This window comes from Oncorhynchus masou, chromosome 24, assembly GCF_036934945.1.
Source record: "Oncorhynchus masou masou isolate Uvic2021 chromosome 24, UVic_Omas_1.1, whole genome shotgun sequence".
NCBI classification, from domain to species: Eukaryota; Metazoa; Chordata; class Actinopteri; order Salmoniformes; family Salmonidae; genus Oncorhynchus; species Oncorhynchus masou.
Genome location: NC_088235.1, coordinates 68095171 through 68110836, shown reverse-complemented (window position 1 = coordinate 68110836; position 15666 = coordinate 68095171). Strand labels below are relative to the sequence as shown.

The 15666-nt window shown below is 42.3% G+C and overlaps 1 protein-coding gene across 1 annotated transcript in view; it reads left to right on the top strand.

Annotated features, from left to right (window-relative positions):
- The window catches only part of LOC135512524 (adhesion G-protein coupled receptor D2), a 149783-nt gene extending 134405 nt beyond the window's left edge, over positions 1 to 15378 (top strand). Inside the window, exon 25 of the mRNA XM_064934632.1 lies at positions 14222 to 15378. Coding sequence (XP_064790704.1) covers positions 14222 to 14359 — 138 coding nt within the window. The 3' untranslated portion in view covers positions 14360 to 15378. The remainder of the gene's footprint in view (positions 1 to 14221) is intronic.
- The last annotated feature ends 288 nt before the right edge of the window (positions 15379 to 15666 follow it).

Here is a 15666-nt window from a genome sequence, read left to right as displayed (position 1 = left end):
AAAGCAAGGAAATTTCTAAGTGACCCCAAAATTTTGAACAGTAGTGTATGTTTTTTTAAATCAATTAGTATAACCACAATATTAGTTGAACCACAATATTTGTTGTATTATTTGTTATGTTTTTTTCTGGTGGATTAAACTGAAATTGCAAGCAACTTTCAACGGCTTGTTTAAAAAACAGCAATATTTTGGAGATTATTTAATTTTCAAATTACCAAAGGGAGAGGTTGTAATCTGATTAAAGGGAAGGCCATTCTTTAATAGGAGATGAGACATTTTTACTAATCTGCTAAAGAAACAGTTTGGGTTTAAGTATAATTTTTGTATGACTGACGTCTTTAGTGAGAGGTCTAATGCTTTAATATTTCATCTTTTCTGCCCTCCGAATTCATATTAATTATATACAGTTGGGTTGGAGTCATTAACTCGTTTTTCAACCACTCCACAAATTTCTTGTTAACAGCTGCCAGAGTCGCCCTCCAGTCCGGAGCTGCCAGAGTCGCCCTCCAGTCCGGGGCTGCCGGAGTCGCCCTCCAGTCCGGGGCTGCCGGAGTCGCCCTCCAGTCCGGGGCTGCCGGAGTCGCCCTCCAGTCCGGGGCTGCCGGAGTCACCCTCCAGTCCGGGGCTGACAGAGTCTCTATTTCCAGTGTGGGTTGCTGACAGATTCGCCCTCCAGTCCGGGGGGCTGCCAGAGTCGCCCTCCAGTCCGGGGGGCTGCCAGAGTCGCCCTCCAGTCCGGGGGGCTGCCAGAGTCGCCCTCCAGTCCGGGGCTGCCAGAGTCGCCCTCCAGTCCGGGGCTGCCAGAGTCGCCCTCCTGTCCGGGGCTGCCAGAGTCGCCCTCCAGTCCGGGGGCTGACAGATTCGCCCTCCAGCCCGGAGCTCCCAGAGCCGCCCTCCAGCCCGGGGCCCGCTGCGAGGGTCCCCCATCCTGGGTCGGCGGCTAGGGTGCCCGCTCTAGAGGCGCCAGGTAGAGGCCCCAAGTGGCGCCAGTGGGCCAAGCCTGAGGTGGAGCGGCGTCCACGTCCCGCACCAGAGCCGTCACCGCGGATAGATGCCCACCCAGACCCTCCCCTATAGGTTTAGGTTTTGCGGCCGGAGTCCGCACCTTTGGGGGGGGGGGGGTACTGTCATGCCTTAGATATCCTTTTTATGTCTCTGTTTTGGTTTGGTCAGGGCGTGAGTTGGAGTGGGTATTCTATGTTTTGTGTTCTATGTTTTCTATTTCTTTGTGTTTGGCCGGGTATGGTTCTCAATCAGGGACAGCTGTCTATCGTTGTCTCTGATTGGGAACCATACTTAGGTACCCTTTTTCCCACCTGTGTTTGTGGGAAGTTGACTCTGTTTGAGCACTTTGCTTTTGAGCTTCACGGTTTGTTTTTGTAGTGTTTAGTGTTTTGTTTGGTGTCATTTTGATTAAATTAATGAAAATGTATGCTCATTACGCTGCACCTTGGTCCTCTCCTTTGAACAATCGTGACAATATCCACAGTAAAACGCGTCTTATATCAACATAAACTGAAAGGCCGCTCAGCAAGGAAGAAGCCACTGCCCAAAACCATAAAAAAGCCAGACCACAGTTTGCAACTGCACATGGGGACAAAGATCGTACTTCTTGAAGAAATGTCCTCTGGTCTGATGGAACAGTAAAAACCCAAGTTAAACCATTTAAAGGCAATGTTACCACATACTATTTGAGTGTATGTAAAATTCGGCTCTATGCGAAAAAGCGTCGCCCTCCTGAGACGTCTTTCAATGTCTTGTGCTCACTGACCTGCCTTTGATCTTTATCTGAGGAAAAGGCAACAGTGAAAGAGACACGTTTGCCTAAGTCCTTATCAGAGCAGGAACAACGTTGCCATTTCAAACAGAGCTAGAGAAACGGAAGATCAAGTGCCAGACACAATGCCTGACATCATGACAACCGACCATTCACCTTTGTAGTATATTGTAAGTGTTTATCATATCAGACATTGTATTGCACATTGTTTTTCTCAATAGAAACTCCATTTATTAATAAATGTCATGAAAGTGTATTTGAGTACAACCGAGCAAGTTGTCAACTCACACACATTGACAAACACAGCTCTCTCTTCGTAGCATCGGTCTATACATTGTTGCTGTCCCCCCAAACACCCAGCCGTCAAAAATATGACTTCCTTCCCGTGGGCATTTTCCTGTTTATGTGTGGGTCAGGAGAGAGAGATAGTGTCTTCCAGTCCCTTCTGACCTAACCTTAAGGTCAGCACGTCTTGCATACTTGTAATCATCACAAGTACACACAAAGACGCCCTCTTGTCCCAAAACAAAGACATTGAAGGAAACTCACATGATGTTTATTTTCTGGTTTACCATATTGTACCAGATGAGGCTGGGATTGTCAGCGAAACAGCAAAATGTCTCAATTGCATGCATAAGCTATTGTACTTTAAAAGGTTGTTTGTTTTATTCCTGCTGATTTCCCTAAAAGAGGTGACTGCTGTGAATGTTTAATATAAAAGCTCCTGTTTCCGCACAGTACAACACTGCTGGGTTGGAGCGTGTGCGTGCGTAGAAAGTAGCTCGCCACTCCCAACCTCAGAGAAGATGTTCCCTTGCTATATTTATTATTTATGACTTTACCAATTCAAATGGGCATTTATATCAGCCACTGTGTTACTGGTGTCTGACTTGGCTTCTTGGGTTAGACTGAGGGAAAATTCTGATCTTGGTAATGTAGAGGGAGCACTTGATGTGTTATGGAGCTTTTTTACTCTATGAATGGAAGGTTTCATTCTTCCCTTCTGTTAGCTATGATTGTGATACTCCCTCTGAATAATACAGGAAGATTCAGAGGCATGTCTGTCTATAGCAGCCAATCACCTGAGACTTTGCTGCTCTCGCTCAATCATGAACTGGCACTCAGGATTTCATAATATTAACACAGTAAGAAAAGATGGAGAGAAAGCAGGGAGCACTAATGACAGCCTGCAGGTGTGTGCATGTGTATGCGTGTGTGCGAGTCACCACATGCGTGCGTATGTGTGGGCCCAAACATGAGTGTGTGTTTATGTGGACAGAGAGAGGTACAGACAAACCTTCATTTTTTTGTGCCTAGTGCACACATAAAAACGTTTCAGATGTTCAAATCAAAGAACAATTGCGCAGGAAAAATGACGGCGGTCGGGTGCATCACGAATTCTGGCCCGCTGGACAGCAACATAATAAACTAAAGCCCTGATAATTGGGAACAAGGTCAGAATGACTGCTAAGGTTTGATCCATAAATGAAATAATTACATTTGTAACCTAGCCTAAAAAACTAACAATTACATATGTCCAAGATGCCTGATTAACTTGACATCAATAGAGTAGCCACATACATCCCACAGTCCCTGGTGCAGACATTCAGAAGTAGAAAGATGGTATTTAGTTTAAAAACTCTGACAAATGCCAAACGAACAAGAAACGCTTTTCAATGAGAAAACAGAAATCCACTTTAAAAAATAAAACATCTATACAATATTCATTTTAAGAAGAACAAAACTAGTTATATTTGAACACCACCACAGCAGCTTCGCTATTTGGCATCTTCCCAATTAAGTAGCCTAGTTTTGTTGTTTGGCATCTTGAAGAGAACTAAGGGCATATTACTCTCAGCCCACCTCTTCCAATGCATTGTGGAAAAGTGTGCATTGAATTCTACTAGATGACGAGCCGAAATGAGCTGGAAATTCACATACTATTTTTTTTTTAAATTGCATACTGAGAATGAGTCATGTGCGATGGGATTGTTTCCCGTTATTCGTTGATATCTACAGTTGAAGTCGGAAGTTTGCATACACCTTAGCCAAATACATTTAAACTCAGTTTTTCACAATTCCTGACATTCAAGCCTAGTAAAAATTCCCTGTCTTAGGTCAGTTAGGATCACAACTTTATTTTAAGAATGTGAAATATCAGAATAATAGTAGAGAGAATTATTTATTTCAGCTTTTATTTATTTCATCACATTCCCAGTGGGTCAGAAGTTTTCATACACTCAATTAGTATTTGGTAGCATTGCCTTTAAATTGTTTAGCTTGGGTCAAACATTTTGGGTAACCTTCCACAAGCTTCCCACAATAAGTTGGGTGAATTTCGGCCCATTCCTCCTGACAGGGCTGGTGTAACTGAGTCAGGTTTGTAGGCCTCTTTGCTTGCCTACGCTTTTTCAGTTCTGCCCACAGATTTTCTACAGGATGAGTTCAGGGCTTTGTGATGGCCACTCCAATACCTTGACTTTGTTGTCCTTAAGCCATTTTGCCACAACTTTGGAAGTATGCTTGGGGTCATTGTCCATTTGGAAGACCTATTTGCGACCAAGCTTTGACTGATGCCTTGAGATGTTGCTTCAATATATCCACATAATTTTCCGTTCTCATGATGCCATCTATTTTCTGAAATGCACCAGTCCCTCCTGCAGCAAAGCACCCCCACAACATGATGCTTCCACCCCCGTGCTTCACATTTGGGATGGCATTCTTCGGCTTGCAAGCCTCCCCCTTTTTCCTCCAAACATAAGGTCATTATGGCCAAACAGTTCTATTTTTGTTTCATCAGACCAGAGGACATTTCTTCAAGAAGTACGGTCTTTGTCCCCATGTGCAGTTGCAAACCGTAGTATGGCTTTTTTATGGCAGTTTTGGAGCAGTGGCTTCTTCGTGACTGAGTGGGCTTTCAGGTTATGTCGATATAGAACTCGTTTTACTGTGGATATAGATACGTTTGAACCTGTTTCCTCCAGCATCTTCACAAGGTCCTTTGCTGCTGTTCTGGGATTGATTTGCACTTTTCACACCAGAGTACGTTCATCTCTAGGGGACAGAACACGTCTCCATCCTGAACGGTATGTCCCATGGTGTTTATACTTGCGTACTGTTGTTTGTACAGATGAACGTGGTACCTTCAGGTGTTTGGAAATTGCTCCCAAGGATGAACCAGACTTGTAGAGCTCTACCATTTTTTTCTGAGGTCTTGGCTGATTTCTTTTGATTTTCCCATGAGGTCAAGCAAAGAGGCACTGAGTTTGAAGGTATGCCTTGAAATACATCCACAGGTACACCTCCAATTGACTGAAATTATGTCAACTAGCCTATCAGAAGCTTCAAAAGCCATAACATCATTTTATGGAACTTTCCAAGCTGTTTAAAGGCACAGTCAACTTATTGTATGTACACTTTTGACCCACTGGAATTGTGATACAGTGAATTATAAGTGAAATAATCTGTCTGTAAACAATTTTTGGAAAAACTACTTGTGTCATGCACAAAGTAGATGTCCTAACCAACTTGTCAAAATGATAGTCTGTTAACAAGAAATGTGTGGAGTGGTTGAAAAACTGATGACTCCAACCTAAGTGTATGTAAACTTCCAACTTCAACTGTAATTGATTAGCTGTTGTCAAAGCCAAAATTAGTATGACATCAGAGCATTTAAAGTATATGTACTGAACAAAAATATAAACGCAACATGTTACACACAACAAGTGTTGGGCCTATGTATCATGAGCTGAAATCAAAGATCCCAGAAATTTTCCATACGTACAAAAAGCGTATTTCTCTTAACTTTTTGTGCACAAATTTGTTTAGATCCCTGTTAGTGAGCATTTCTCCTGTGCCAAGATAATCCATCCACCTGACAGGTGTGATATCAAGAAGCTGATTAAACAGCATGATCATTACACATGTGCACCTTGTGCTGGGGACAGTAAGTCCACTCTAAAATGTACAGTTTTGTCACACAACACAATGCCATAGATGTCTCAAGTTTTGAGCGAGTGTTCAATTGGCATACTGACTGCAGGAGCTGTTTGACACTATGTCCAACCGGCCTCACAACAGCAGACCAATGTGTATGGCGTTGTGTGGGCGGTCGGTTTGCTGATGTCAAACACAGTTGCATTTTATCAATGGCAATTTGAATGCACAGAGATACTGTGATGAGATCCTGAGGCCCATTGTGAGGCCCATTTCTTTAACAGTGTATGTGACCAACAGATGCATATCTGTATTCCCAGTCATGTAAAATCCATAGATTAGGGCATAATGCATTTATTTCAATGGACTGATTTCCTTATACAAACTGTAACTCAGTAAAATATTTAAAATGGTTTCATATTGCTTTTATATTTTTGTTCAGTATATTTTTTAAATGTTACATACTATTAAACTTTATTTTTTCGCATGCTCAAACAGCTTACGATTTAGGATACAAGGATGGGTATTCGGACATGGCCTCCTTTTCTCTCTCTCTCTCTCCCTCCACCTCCCTCTCTCCCTCTACTCTCACCACCCACCCACCCTACTCTCTTTCTCTCTCTCGCTCTCTCTCGGGAGCCCCTCTGGCCCTGAGCCAGTCTCTGGTTGCACGTGATATTGACCTGATCTACCTGCTAGTCTCGGTGGTACTGCCTCAGGCCTACTTCAGCCTCTACACCTCTCTATACCGCATTGGTTCAGCGCTAACATTCATACTTGACTTGGAAAGATGGCTGGAATGGAATGGAGAATCAGTGTCTAATATCATAGCCAGTCCTCTGAGAGACTGGGTAGAATGGCAGTCAATTGGAGGTGTTTTAGCAGAACATGCTCTTGCCATCAATCTTGTATCGATCCCTGTGTTGAAGACACAATGGAAGGGTATCTGTCAGTATGCGTTTCAATCAGTGTTCTGCTCTCCCTTATATCACATTTTGTGAGTGTAGTGTGAGGACATCCCCAGTATTTCAGACACAGAGACACACACCCTCTTTCACACACACCCTCAGCGTCATTGTTATGTCAGGAGTAGCGTGCTTGATCCTCCACAGGTCAACGACAGCTTGACAGGCTGTCGTTGTCTGAAGGTGACGCGAAGCAGCTCCCTGCCGACACACTCAACCAACCTCTCCTCTCCCCTCTTCCTCCTCTTCTCACCTCTTCTCTTTCTTTTCCCCTTTCCTCTCTTCCCCTCCCCTCCTTTCTTCCCTCATCTTTTATCCTCTCCTCTCCATCGTGACCCTAACAGATGCAGAGCCCAATTCCCCAGGCCCCCCCCAGCCAGTTCCCTGTGATGAGTCCACAGGCCCTGTGATGTACTTTCTCTGTGTAAGTGTGTGGTTTTCCTGGGCCTCTGATGGTGTACGGCTGCTGTCAGGGGCCTGAATCCGGGGCTCTTACTGTGGCTCTTTCTTGGGGCCTCTTGGGACCTTGCAGCAGCCAAAATAAACAATGTTTCCCATTACAACTGCCTATCTGCTGCTGCTAGGAACAGCTGTTTGGATCTGAGCGCCCGCCAAACATTGTTCTGTGTCGCGAGAGAGACATGGGAAGAAAGGAAGGAAGAGCGAAGGAGCGAGGGAATGAAAGGAGAGATATTGTTGTTGGAGTTTGTGTTGTGGCAGTTTGTCTTTGTCCTTAAGGTGTCTCTGTGTTGGTCGGTGCCTCGCACACACGCAGGCACGAATCAAACGTACGTACGTACACACACACACACAAACACACCCACCCAGACACATACACACACACAAGGCATACCTCCCATTCCCATCTTCCCCCCAGATTGGGAGGTTGTACATGTTTTTGTTTGTCACACAAAGTGTCAAACACGCTTCTCTCCTGACTCAAGGACAAACAATATTTAGGTGCTGTGGTGGTTGTGGCTTAAAATAACCCACTTCAAAGTACCAGACCAGACAATGTTAATTTGTTTTACCTTTATTTATACAGGCAAGTGCATTAAGAATAGATTCAAATTTTTAATACATACCTGTCAAGAGGCGACCACAGCAACGACTTTACATTTGGAGCTCAACAATGTCACTTTTGTCCAAAATGGTGGCTTAATTGACAGCATGTAGATGGAGTCCAGACCCCTCCTGTTGACTTCTGACTCAACAATGTCACTTCTCCTCAAAATGATGGTTTAGTTGACTGCATGTAGATGGAATCCAGACCCCTCCAGTTGACTTGTGTGAGTGGTTGCGTTGCTTTAGTTTCTCACAGCAGGATTATGTGTTTGGTGTTTGACTTGGGGTGTGAACCCTTCTGCTCCCCTGCTCTGTGTTAATTCTCCAGCTCAACATCAGCCAGTCCCATTCAATCTGCAGTAAGCCTGGTTCCAGATCAGTTTAGGCCTTATAGACGACTCCTTGTTTGTTGTCATGCAAAAAGGGATGGGACAAGGCTACGTTGGAGTGGTTTCTCCAGCAGGTTTCTGTCTATGGAGTTTGTTTGCATTGGAGTTAGCCTGGTCCTAGATCAGTTTGTGCTCTATAGCTAACTATTATGGTTGTTCTCATTCTAAACATAACAAACAGATCTAGGACCAGGCTACGTTGGGAGTGGTTTCTCAACCAGGTTTCTCCTGTATTGCGTTTGGTTGTGTTAGGAAAACCTGGTCCCAGGTCTGTTTGTGCCTTATAACCGACTCCTATGGTCTGTGTCATTCTAAACATAGGGGAGAATAGGGTATTGTGAAACATTTCTTACATTCAGCATCACTACGCCAAGGGAAATATAGTATTCTTACTAACAAATATCTCTACATATATTCCAGGGTGTGGTGTATCCCCGGAAATAATCAGAATTCATGTAAACATAACAGTTTTTAAAACATAGCTTGTCCAAAAAAAAGTAGTCTCTTGGCGCAACTTATCCCCGGTATGGGGTAAATTGAGCACAAGGACTGGGTAGGTTTATGGTGTCCTGTGTCAGTGGGTGTTGGTGCTGGTAGGTTAATGTTTAATTCATGGATGGGGATATGATATAGGTATTGAATAGATATAGATCTCTATACATGCAATGGCTTGTTCAACTTCAAAGCTTTGTCTATTTATTGAGGCTACCAGACAGTCCTTTTCATTATTATGTCTACAACACATTTTGATTGTGTAATAATTCATCTTTACAACAAATTCCGGATGCAAGCTTCATAGGTAAACAATACATTTCAAGCAATTTTGACATACCAAAAGACCAGTAAGCCTATGCTAGTAATTGTTGCTTAAGGCCCAGTTGCTGGTGAGCATGCAAAGTAAACAGCTAATATTCCTGATTAACCATTTTCTTTGGAGCTGCATATTTATTTATGGTAATCCTCTCTCTCCCTACAATTAGACATTTGCGCTGCCCCAGATCCTACAGCAAATATGTACATCAAATCATCAATCTGTTCACGAGCTCAGTGGTTCCCAAATTTTTGAACCAGGACCCCCAAAAAGGAGTGGTTCAAAGCTTGTGACACCCCTGCGCACGTGCATGCCCTTGCGAACGCGCACGATCGGTGCGCAAATGTAGCCTGTCATTACAGCCATAAATGTGATGCACTTCCAAAACGCAAGATACAGAAATATACTGCGTTTTACACCTGCGTTTTGAGCTGAAAGTCATTCATATTAGCAAGTAGGGATATCATGTCACATTATCACGTCTCTGGAGTACAGAGTAAGTAGGTTCATGTAGCCTACCTGTGTGCAGCGGAGGTTGAGGTTGCAGGATCAGATGGAAAGCATGATCAGTCTGTATAGACTTTTTCTTCTTCACATATTGTATTTCATTTGCCAGAATATGTTACATCTTCAAACCGTAAGTATTAAAGGTAGTGCGACGTTACAGCTAGCTTTAGACATATAGCCAATTTCCACCACCGAGGTAAACAATTGTAACCCACCCAAACTAGGCATATCTGAAATATGAAAATTATTAATGAAATCAAGGGGCAGGGATGCGGCCGTAACAGATTGCTAAACGGTATTTTATATGGATAATATAAACGTAGGTGGGCTACTCTGTTTTTGCCAGGCTCATTTGGAGAAAATTAAACAAGCGCTTTCTGGTCAATAATCTGGATGCTCTGCCAATGTTGATGACTGGTCATTGGTCAACACTTGAGATGCGTGGAGATACTTTTGAAACAAGAACTTGGTGCAATGCTGTAGGTCTATGTTAGTGACCAGATCAAATAAGCAAAAATATACATACAAATGGAAGGCTATATGTAACCTATTAAAATATGTATTAAATGATAACTTCTTCCAAAATATTGGAAGAATGGTTTCCTAGAAACAATTGGTGGTTCAACTAAACCTTTTGCACAACTTACCCCACTCTCCCCTACAAACAGATCTATGATCAGGCTCTGTTGGGAGTGGTTTATCTACAATCTCTAGCAGGTATGTGTTGGAGTTAGCCTGGCCCCAGATCAGTTTGTGCCGTGTAGCCAACTCCTATGTTCATTGTCATGCCAAACATATAGACTGATCTGCCACATCTAGGTCTGTGTATTGGGTTTGATTTAAGGTGCAGTGTGTTTTAGTGTGAACCGTGCTTGGCCTGCTCACTCTCTCCCCTCCCCTGCCTGCTGGTCTGTGTTATTTCCTCAGCCCTCCATCAGTGGGTCACAATTCAAGGCTGCAGGGAGCCACAGGAGACAGAGGCCTGCTCAGGCCAGAGCTGCAGCACTGGGTTCCCTCAAAGTTCACTTCCCCCACCACCATACAGTACATGTGGGGGTATGGGTGTGTGTGGGGGAGGGGTGGTAGGTGGGTGTGTTTGTGTGCCTCTTTGTGTGGGGGTGTGTGTGTGTAGGGTGGGTGGGTGGTATGGTGTGGGGGGATATGTGTGTGTGTACGTACGCGCTATAGGATTGGAAAGGGAGATGCGTGTTTCTAGTGTCAGTGAGTCAATCAGCAAGTTTTTCTGTGCTGAAACTGGTTACCTCCATTCATATGACATGTCATGTTATTTTTTTGTGTCTGTGATAATGTGTGTCCAGTGTGACTGTTTGTTTCCCTTTTTCTGTGTGTGTGTGTGTTAGTGTACGTGTATGTGTCTGTGGGTTTGCATGTTTGTGTGTGTGTGCATTCGTGTTTTTGTTTGTGTGTGTGTCTGTTTCACTCTCCAATAAGCTGGCAGATGTGACCTTGAGTGGCATCCCCATGCTGATTTATCAAATGTTGTCTTCACAGCACAGTCTATTTTCACCTGACAAAGGCACATTTCCCAACTAAACAGGGGCTCTTAGTTAAAAATGGCTATGATGGCTCAATGTCCTTCCACACACAATGCATCTGAAATGATCAGTGTAAGGATTAACCTGTTTAGGTTAATCAATCTCCTCACTAGAGTTACAGCTCTGTTCTAATGTTGTAATGTATGGTTTGATGTCTATATTTGATGCACTAAATCAATGTATTTTCAAGAGTCTCCTCGATTTTTAATTAGTGTGGGAAAAAAATCTATTGGGGCAGTGTGTGTTGAAAAGTGTTGATTCGATATAAAAAGGAGTTCAACAACATGAGTTGTTGAAAGCATGAAAGTTAAGATGTCACAGTTTTCAATTTGTCACTTATTTCATCGTTACATATCTTTTTCTTCTCGCGGCACTCTTCTCGCCATTGGCGAAGCAAAGGTCAGATTCCCACCACGGCCGGTATTGTCCACAGGCACTTGTCTGAGGCCTGGTGTGATTAATTATTGGTGCCTACATGTGAAGAGTTTCATGTCTCTTACAAAGGAGTGAGGCAAACGAGTAGAAAACTAGTTTTCGGAAAGACTTTGACTTTGGCCATTTGAATTCGATGTTCTATCCGTCTCTAACTCTAAATGGATTTCTGAAGTGCTCATTGGCTGGGGCTTTCAATTGAACGTAACCTTGAGTTATTTTTCATGTCGGATTTAAGTGCCGGTATGACATGAAATTGAAAAATCTCCATCCGATACTACGCCATTGTCCAGGCAATTAATGGAATGGTGAAAGAGAGGTTCAGGTGCTTCAAAAAAAAAAAAGCATGTATCCGTTTTTCCTTTCCCTTTTTTCGACTTAATGACTAATAAGGATAATAAGAAAAACACAGCTTAATGCTGTAGTGTTCCTACTTAATGCTTATTTATGTATTATGCATGCATATAAATGAATAGGCCGTGTCCTTCGGTCCATTCCGTTTCAAAACCCGCTATATTTGCTTCTTAAGGTGAAGGTTTTGCATAACAATCAGCGCAATCCTATTCAAACGTTGGCCTATTAATTTAAGTCGTACCTTTTTTTTGTGTGTCTAAAGGGCTGCTAACAATAAGCCGCAGTCGGTGTTTCTCGTAAACTTGGCTAATTGGTCCTCAGATGAGTTCTGACATTTTTGGCCTCTTTCTGGTATTCAATGAGATTTTCTTTTAAACATTAAAGCTTCTACCAGATATACTGTATCTGGTGGTGTTCTGGTACAGTATATGTAACTCAGAAAATGCTTCTGACATGATTGTTCACTTAGAGGAGCAGTACTGTAATGCTGTTTTACAATGCTGCCTGCAACGTTGTGTTGGGGGGGAGTTCATGGGTCCTGATCGGTGTTAATCGAATGACAGTTTTGTAACGTTTGCTTTGAGACAAGATTTTGTATCTAACTTGTAATGCTACGACAGAGTGCAGCTTTTAAGGGGCAATCTGCAGTTGAAACAATAGAAGGTCTCCCTGCCACTGTTTCGGTAGAAAGCTTAGGCTGAAAAAATGCAACCACTCTCAAATTCCTAGACAGAGCTATGGATGAGGCGGAGTGACCATCCATGACATCAAAATAACAAGCTTATATTTTGGGTTCTGATGGGGTACAACTATTGAACTAAGCTCATGAGGCATTTCTAAGTTATATTCTTCAAGAATCAATGGTTACATTATCATTAATTTATGTAGCAACTGCAGATTGCCCCTTTAAGGCAATTTCTCGCAAAGATATCCAATTGAACTAAAAGTAATGTATTTATCTAATGTGTGAATTCTCTGTCATCAACAGAACACTGTGAGAAACTCATGCCAGCACTATACTATGCGCTAACACATCCACTAAACTGCATATGTACCAACTAGTAGACCATGCCACTGTGGGGCTTTTTCATGGCAGGGCAGAGTGCGATATACCACGCGGGTGGCGTAACACAGCGAGAACGGAGCCCTCCTGTAAACGTTGTGACTTGGCTGCCCTGTGGGCCTCCAGGGTAGATAGAGGAGGCTGGGGAAAGCAGGACCAGGTGACTGCTCTGGATTTTTCACCCCTCCCTGTCTAATTCAAATGTCTCTCTTCTATTTGAGTGGCGTCATCTCTCGCTCTTTGGAGGAAGTCCAAGTCCTTTCTCCTTGCGGCCCCTTCTGGTTGACTTAGTGTTGTGGAGGTGCCGGGAACATATGAGAAGAACTAGCCAACGTGCATGATGTGGTGCCATAATCTTAAGTGATTGAGCATAGATACAACTCCGGGGTGTTTCGACATTGAGGGTGGGAGGGACACTTGTTAGAAACTGACAGTGGTGTGTGTGCGTGTTAGAGAGAGGGAAGCTGTTTCTTTTTGTTGCTTTTGGCTATCTACTCATTTGTTTATTTTTTCCTGTCTTAGAGTTGGCGCTTAGAGTTTTTGCTACTGCTACCTTCAGGGATGCGAGTAGCATACATTTGTGAGTCTTTTTACCTGAGGCTGCCCTTGTTAGTGCCTGTGTATAAATGTATATACATTATTTATAAAAATTCACAGGGAGTGAAAAAAGGTTTAATACATTTACAGACAGTAGAGAGAACAAGCACTGCAAGCAAAGCTGGGAGTTAGTTAGTTTGCATAGTAGTAAGGGGGGGGGGGGGGTAGTAGACAGGTACTTTTTGACCAGCATGTGCAATTTCATTGTACTAATGATAATAATAATATTACTATTACCACAGCTACTAATAAATATTTCATTTGTATATTTGATTGGGACGGATAGAATTTAATAGTGATGCATGGAATCGTCAGTCAGATTGCTAATACAACATGGGTCATTTTAATAATGACAATAGTATAATTTAGTGAATGTTATTAATGTATCTTTATGTGTATACAAAGATATGTCAATTTCTGCATAAGGGGTACTTTGTTTTTTTAAACTGTGTCTTAAAGGGAAAATCCACTCAAACTATATTTTGGTATTTTTTTAATTAGTCTACTGTTGATACAGTCAGAAAATGTTATGCATGTCAGCAGTCAAGTTTTTATGATATTGGACTTTCAAGAAGCAAAGCCTCACCGGCCACATCATCAAGTTGACGCAAAAGTGCATCTTGTAAAATGGCACAAAAAAAATAAGGCCATATCAACAGTGGACGAATGAAAAACAATTACCAAAAGTGGATTTTTTTGGTGTGGATTTCCCCTTCAACCACACACACACACTCACACCACTCACTGTGCCTTCTTCCTCTTTTGACAGGACAACCCTCCCAAAGCCATGGAGGCCATGCTAGGTGGATGTAGCCTTCACGTACCCATGATGGACGTCGAGCTCACGTCTTGTTTCTCCCTCCCCGAAACCCTAACCCCCAGAAAACCTACGGCCTTGTATATTTAGACGAACCCATCTGTGGCCCTCATTACCACTGTCATTTTGCTGTTGTTTTTCTTCTTTGTCTACTTGTCTCTTGAGGTGGTGTTAATTTTTATATATTTTTTTATATACTGATTCCACATGGTCTCTGTACAGTATGTCATTTAATTTTTAACTTTTTGTAATGTTTTGTTGAACGACGTACGTGTTGTTAATTAGGTAACAAACAATAATAGAATTCAAGGCTGTATAAATGCATATATCGAAAGAATAGGGCAGCACTTTCTTTTACCAAGTAGTGTGGAATAGTGATTTCAATGTCAACACCCAAAAATGTGTTTAAAATAAACATACAGTACTCTTCACTGTTAAGATAATCATTTTCACTGTACATAAAGGTGCATATTTGCTTAAAATGACCGGGAATGCAACTAAAAACCTCCCCATTAAATGAACCATGTTGCATTCTGATTGAATTAATATTACTCTGTGTAAAAATGAATGAATGGTAGAGTCACCTGCAGGAAGTGACAGCAAAGCGGTGTTGGCATATAATTATTTATTGAAATATGAAGAAAAAGTCCATCAGCTTTGAAAGAAACTCCCCAGAACAGGAAGTGGCAGGACATAGTGTCAGTATGGGGGGGATGTGAGTGTGAGAGAGAGTGTTTGAGGACTTCCAAGGCAGCTGTAGAACTTTACCAGAACACACAGAATGAGATGGGGGACTGATAGAGATTGTCATTAAATACACACACTTAAGTACGGTAGTGGATTCATGCCAAAATAAAAACGTTTTTTTTGTGACTATTTTTCGATATCAGTGGGGGTTTTTCACCATAGTGCATCGCATTTCGTAATAACGTGCGTCTATCGCAACAACATTTGTATTTGTTTTGGCATGAATTTGCTTCCATGGTTAAGCAGGGGACGAGAATAGAAAGTACAATACTTCATGGGGTTAAAAGCCAAAGGTTTAGCCAAAATAGCTTTTTTCTGTCTTTAATAAAACACACCTTTCAGAATGGATACTGAATCAATTATTTAACCAACCACTAACATTTACAAAAGCAGAAATGTATGTACTGTAGATACAAAAAATATTTTTGAATCACAGACGAATGTGAAGTGGATGATGTGATGGTTTTGAAGTGTACATTATAAGGGAAGGAACGAGCACAGGTTCAATGCTGTAAAAAATAATTGTGATTCAATTACAATCCATAACGCTGTGAAGAGCAGCGCTGTAGCGCAATTGAAATTTGAGGGTTCCGATTCAGCTGACATATGCAGCGTTTACCGTGAATGCAGTCTCCACGAATGCAGGAATA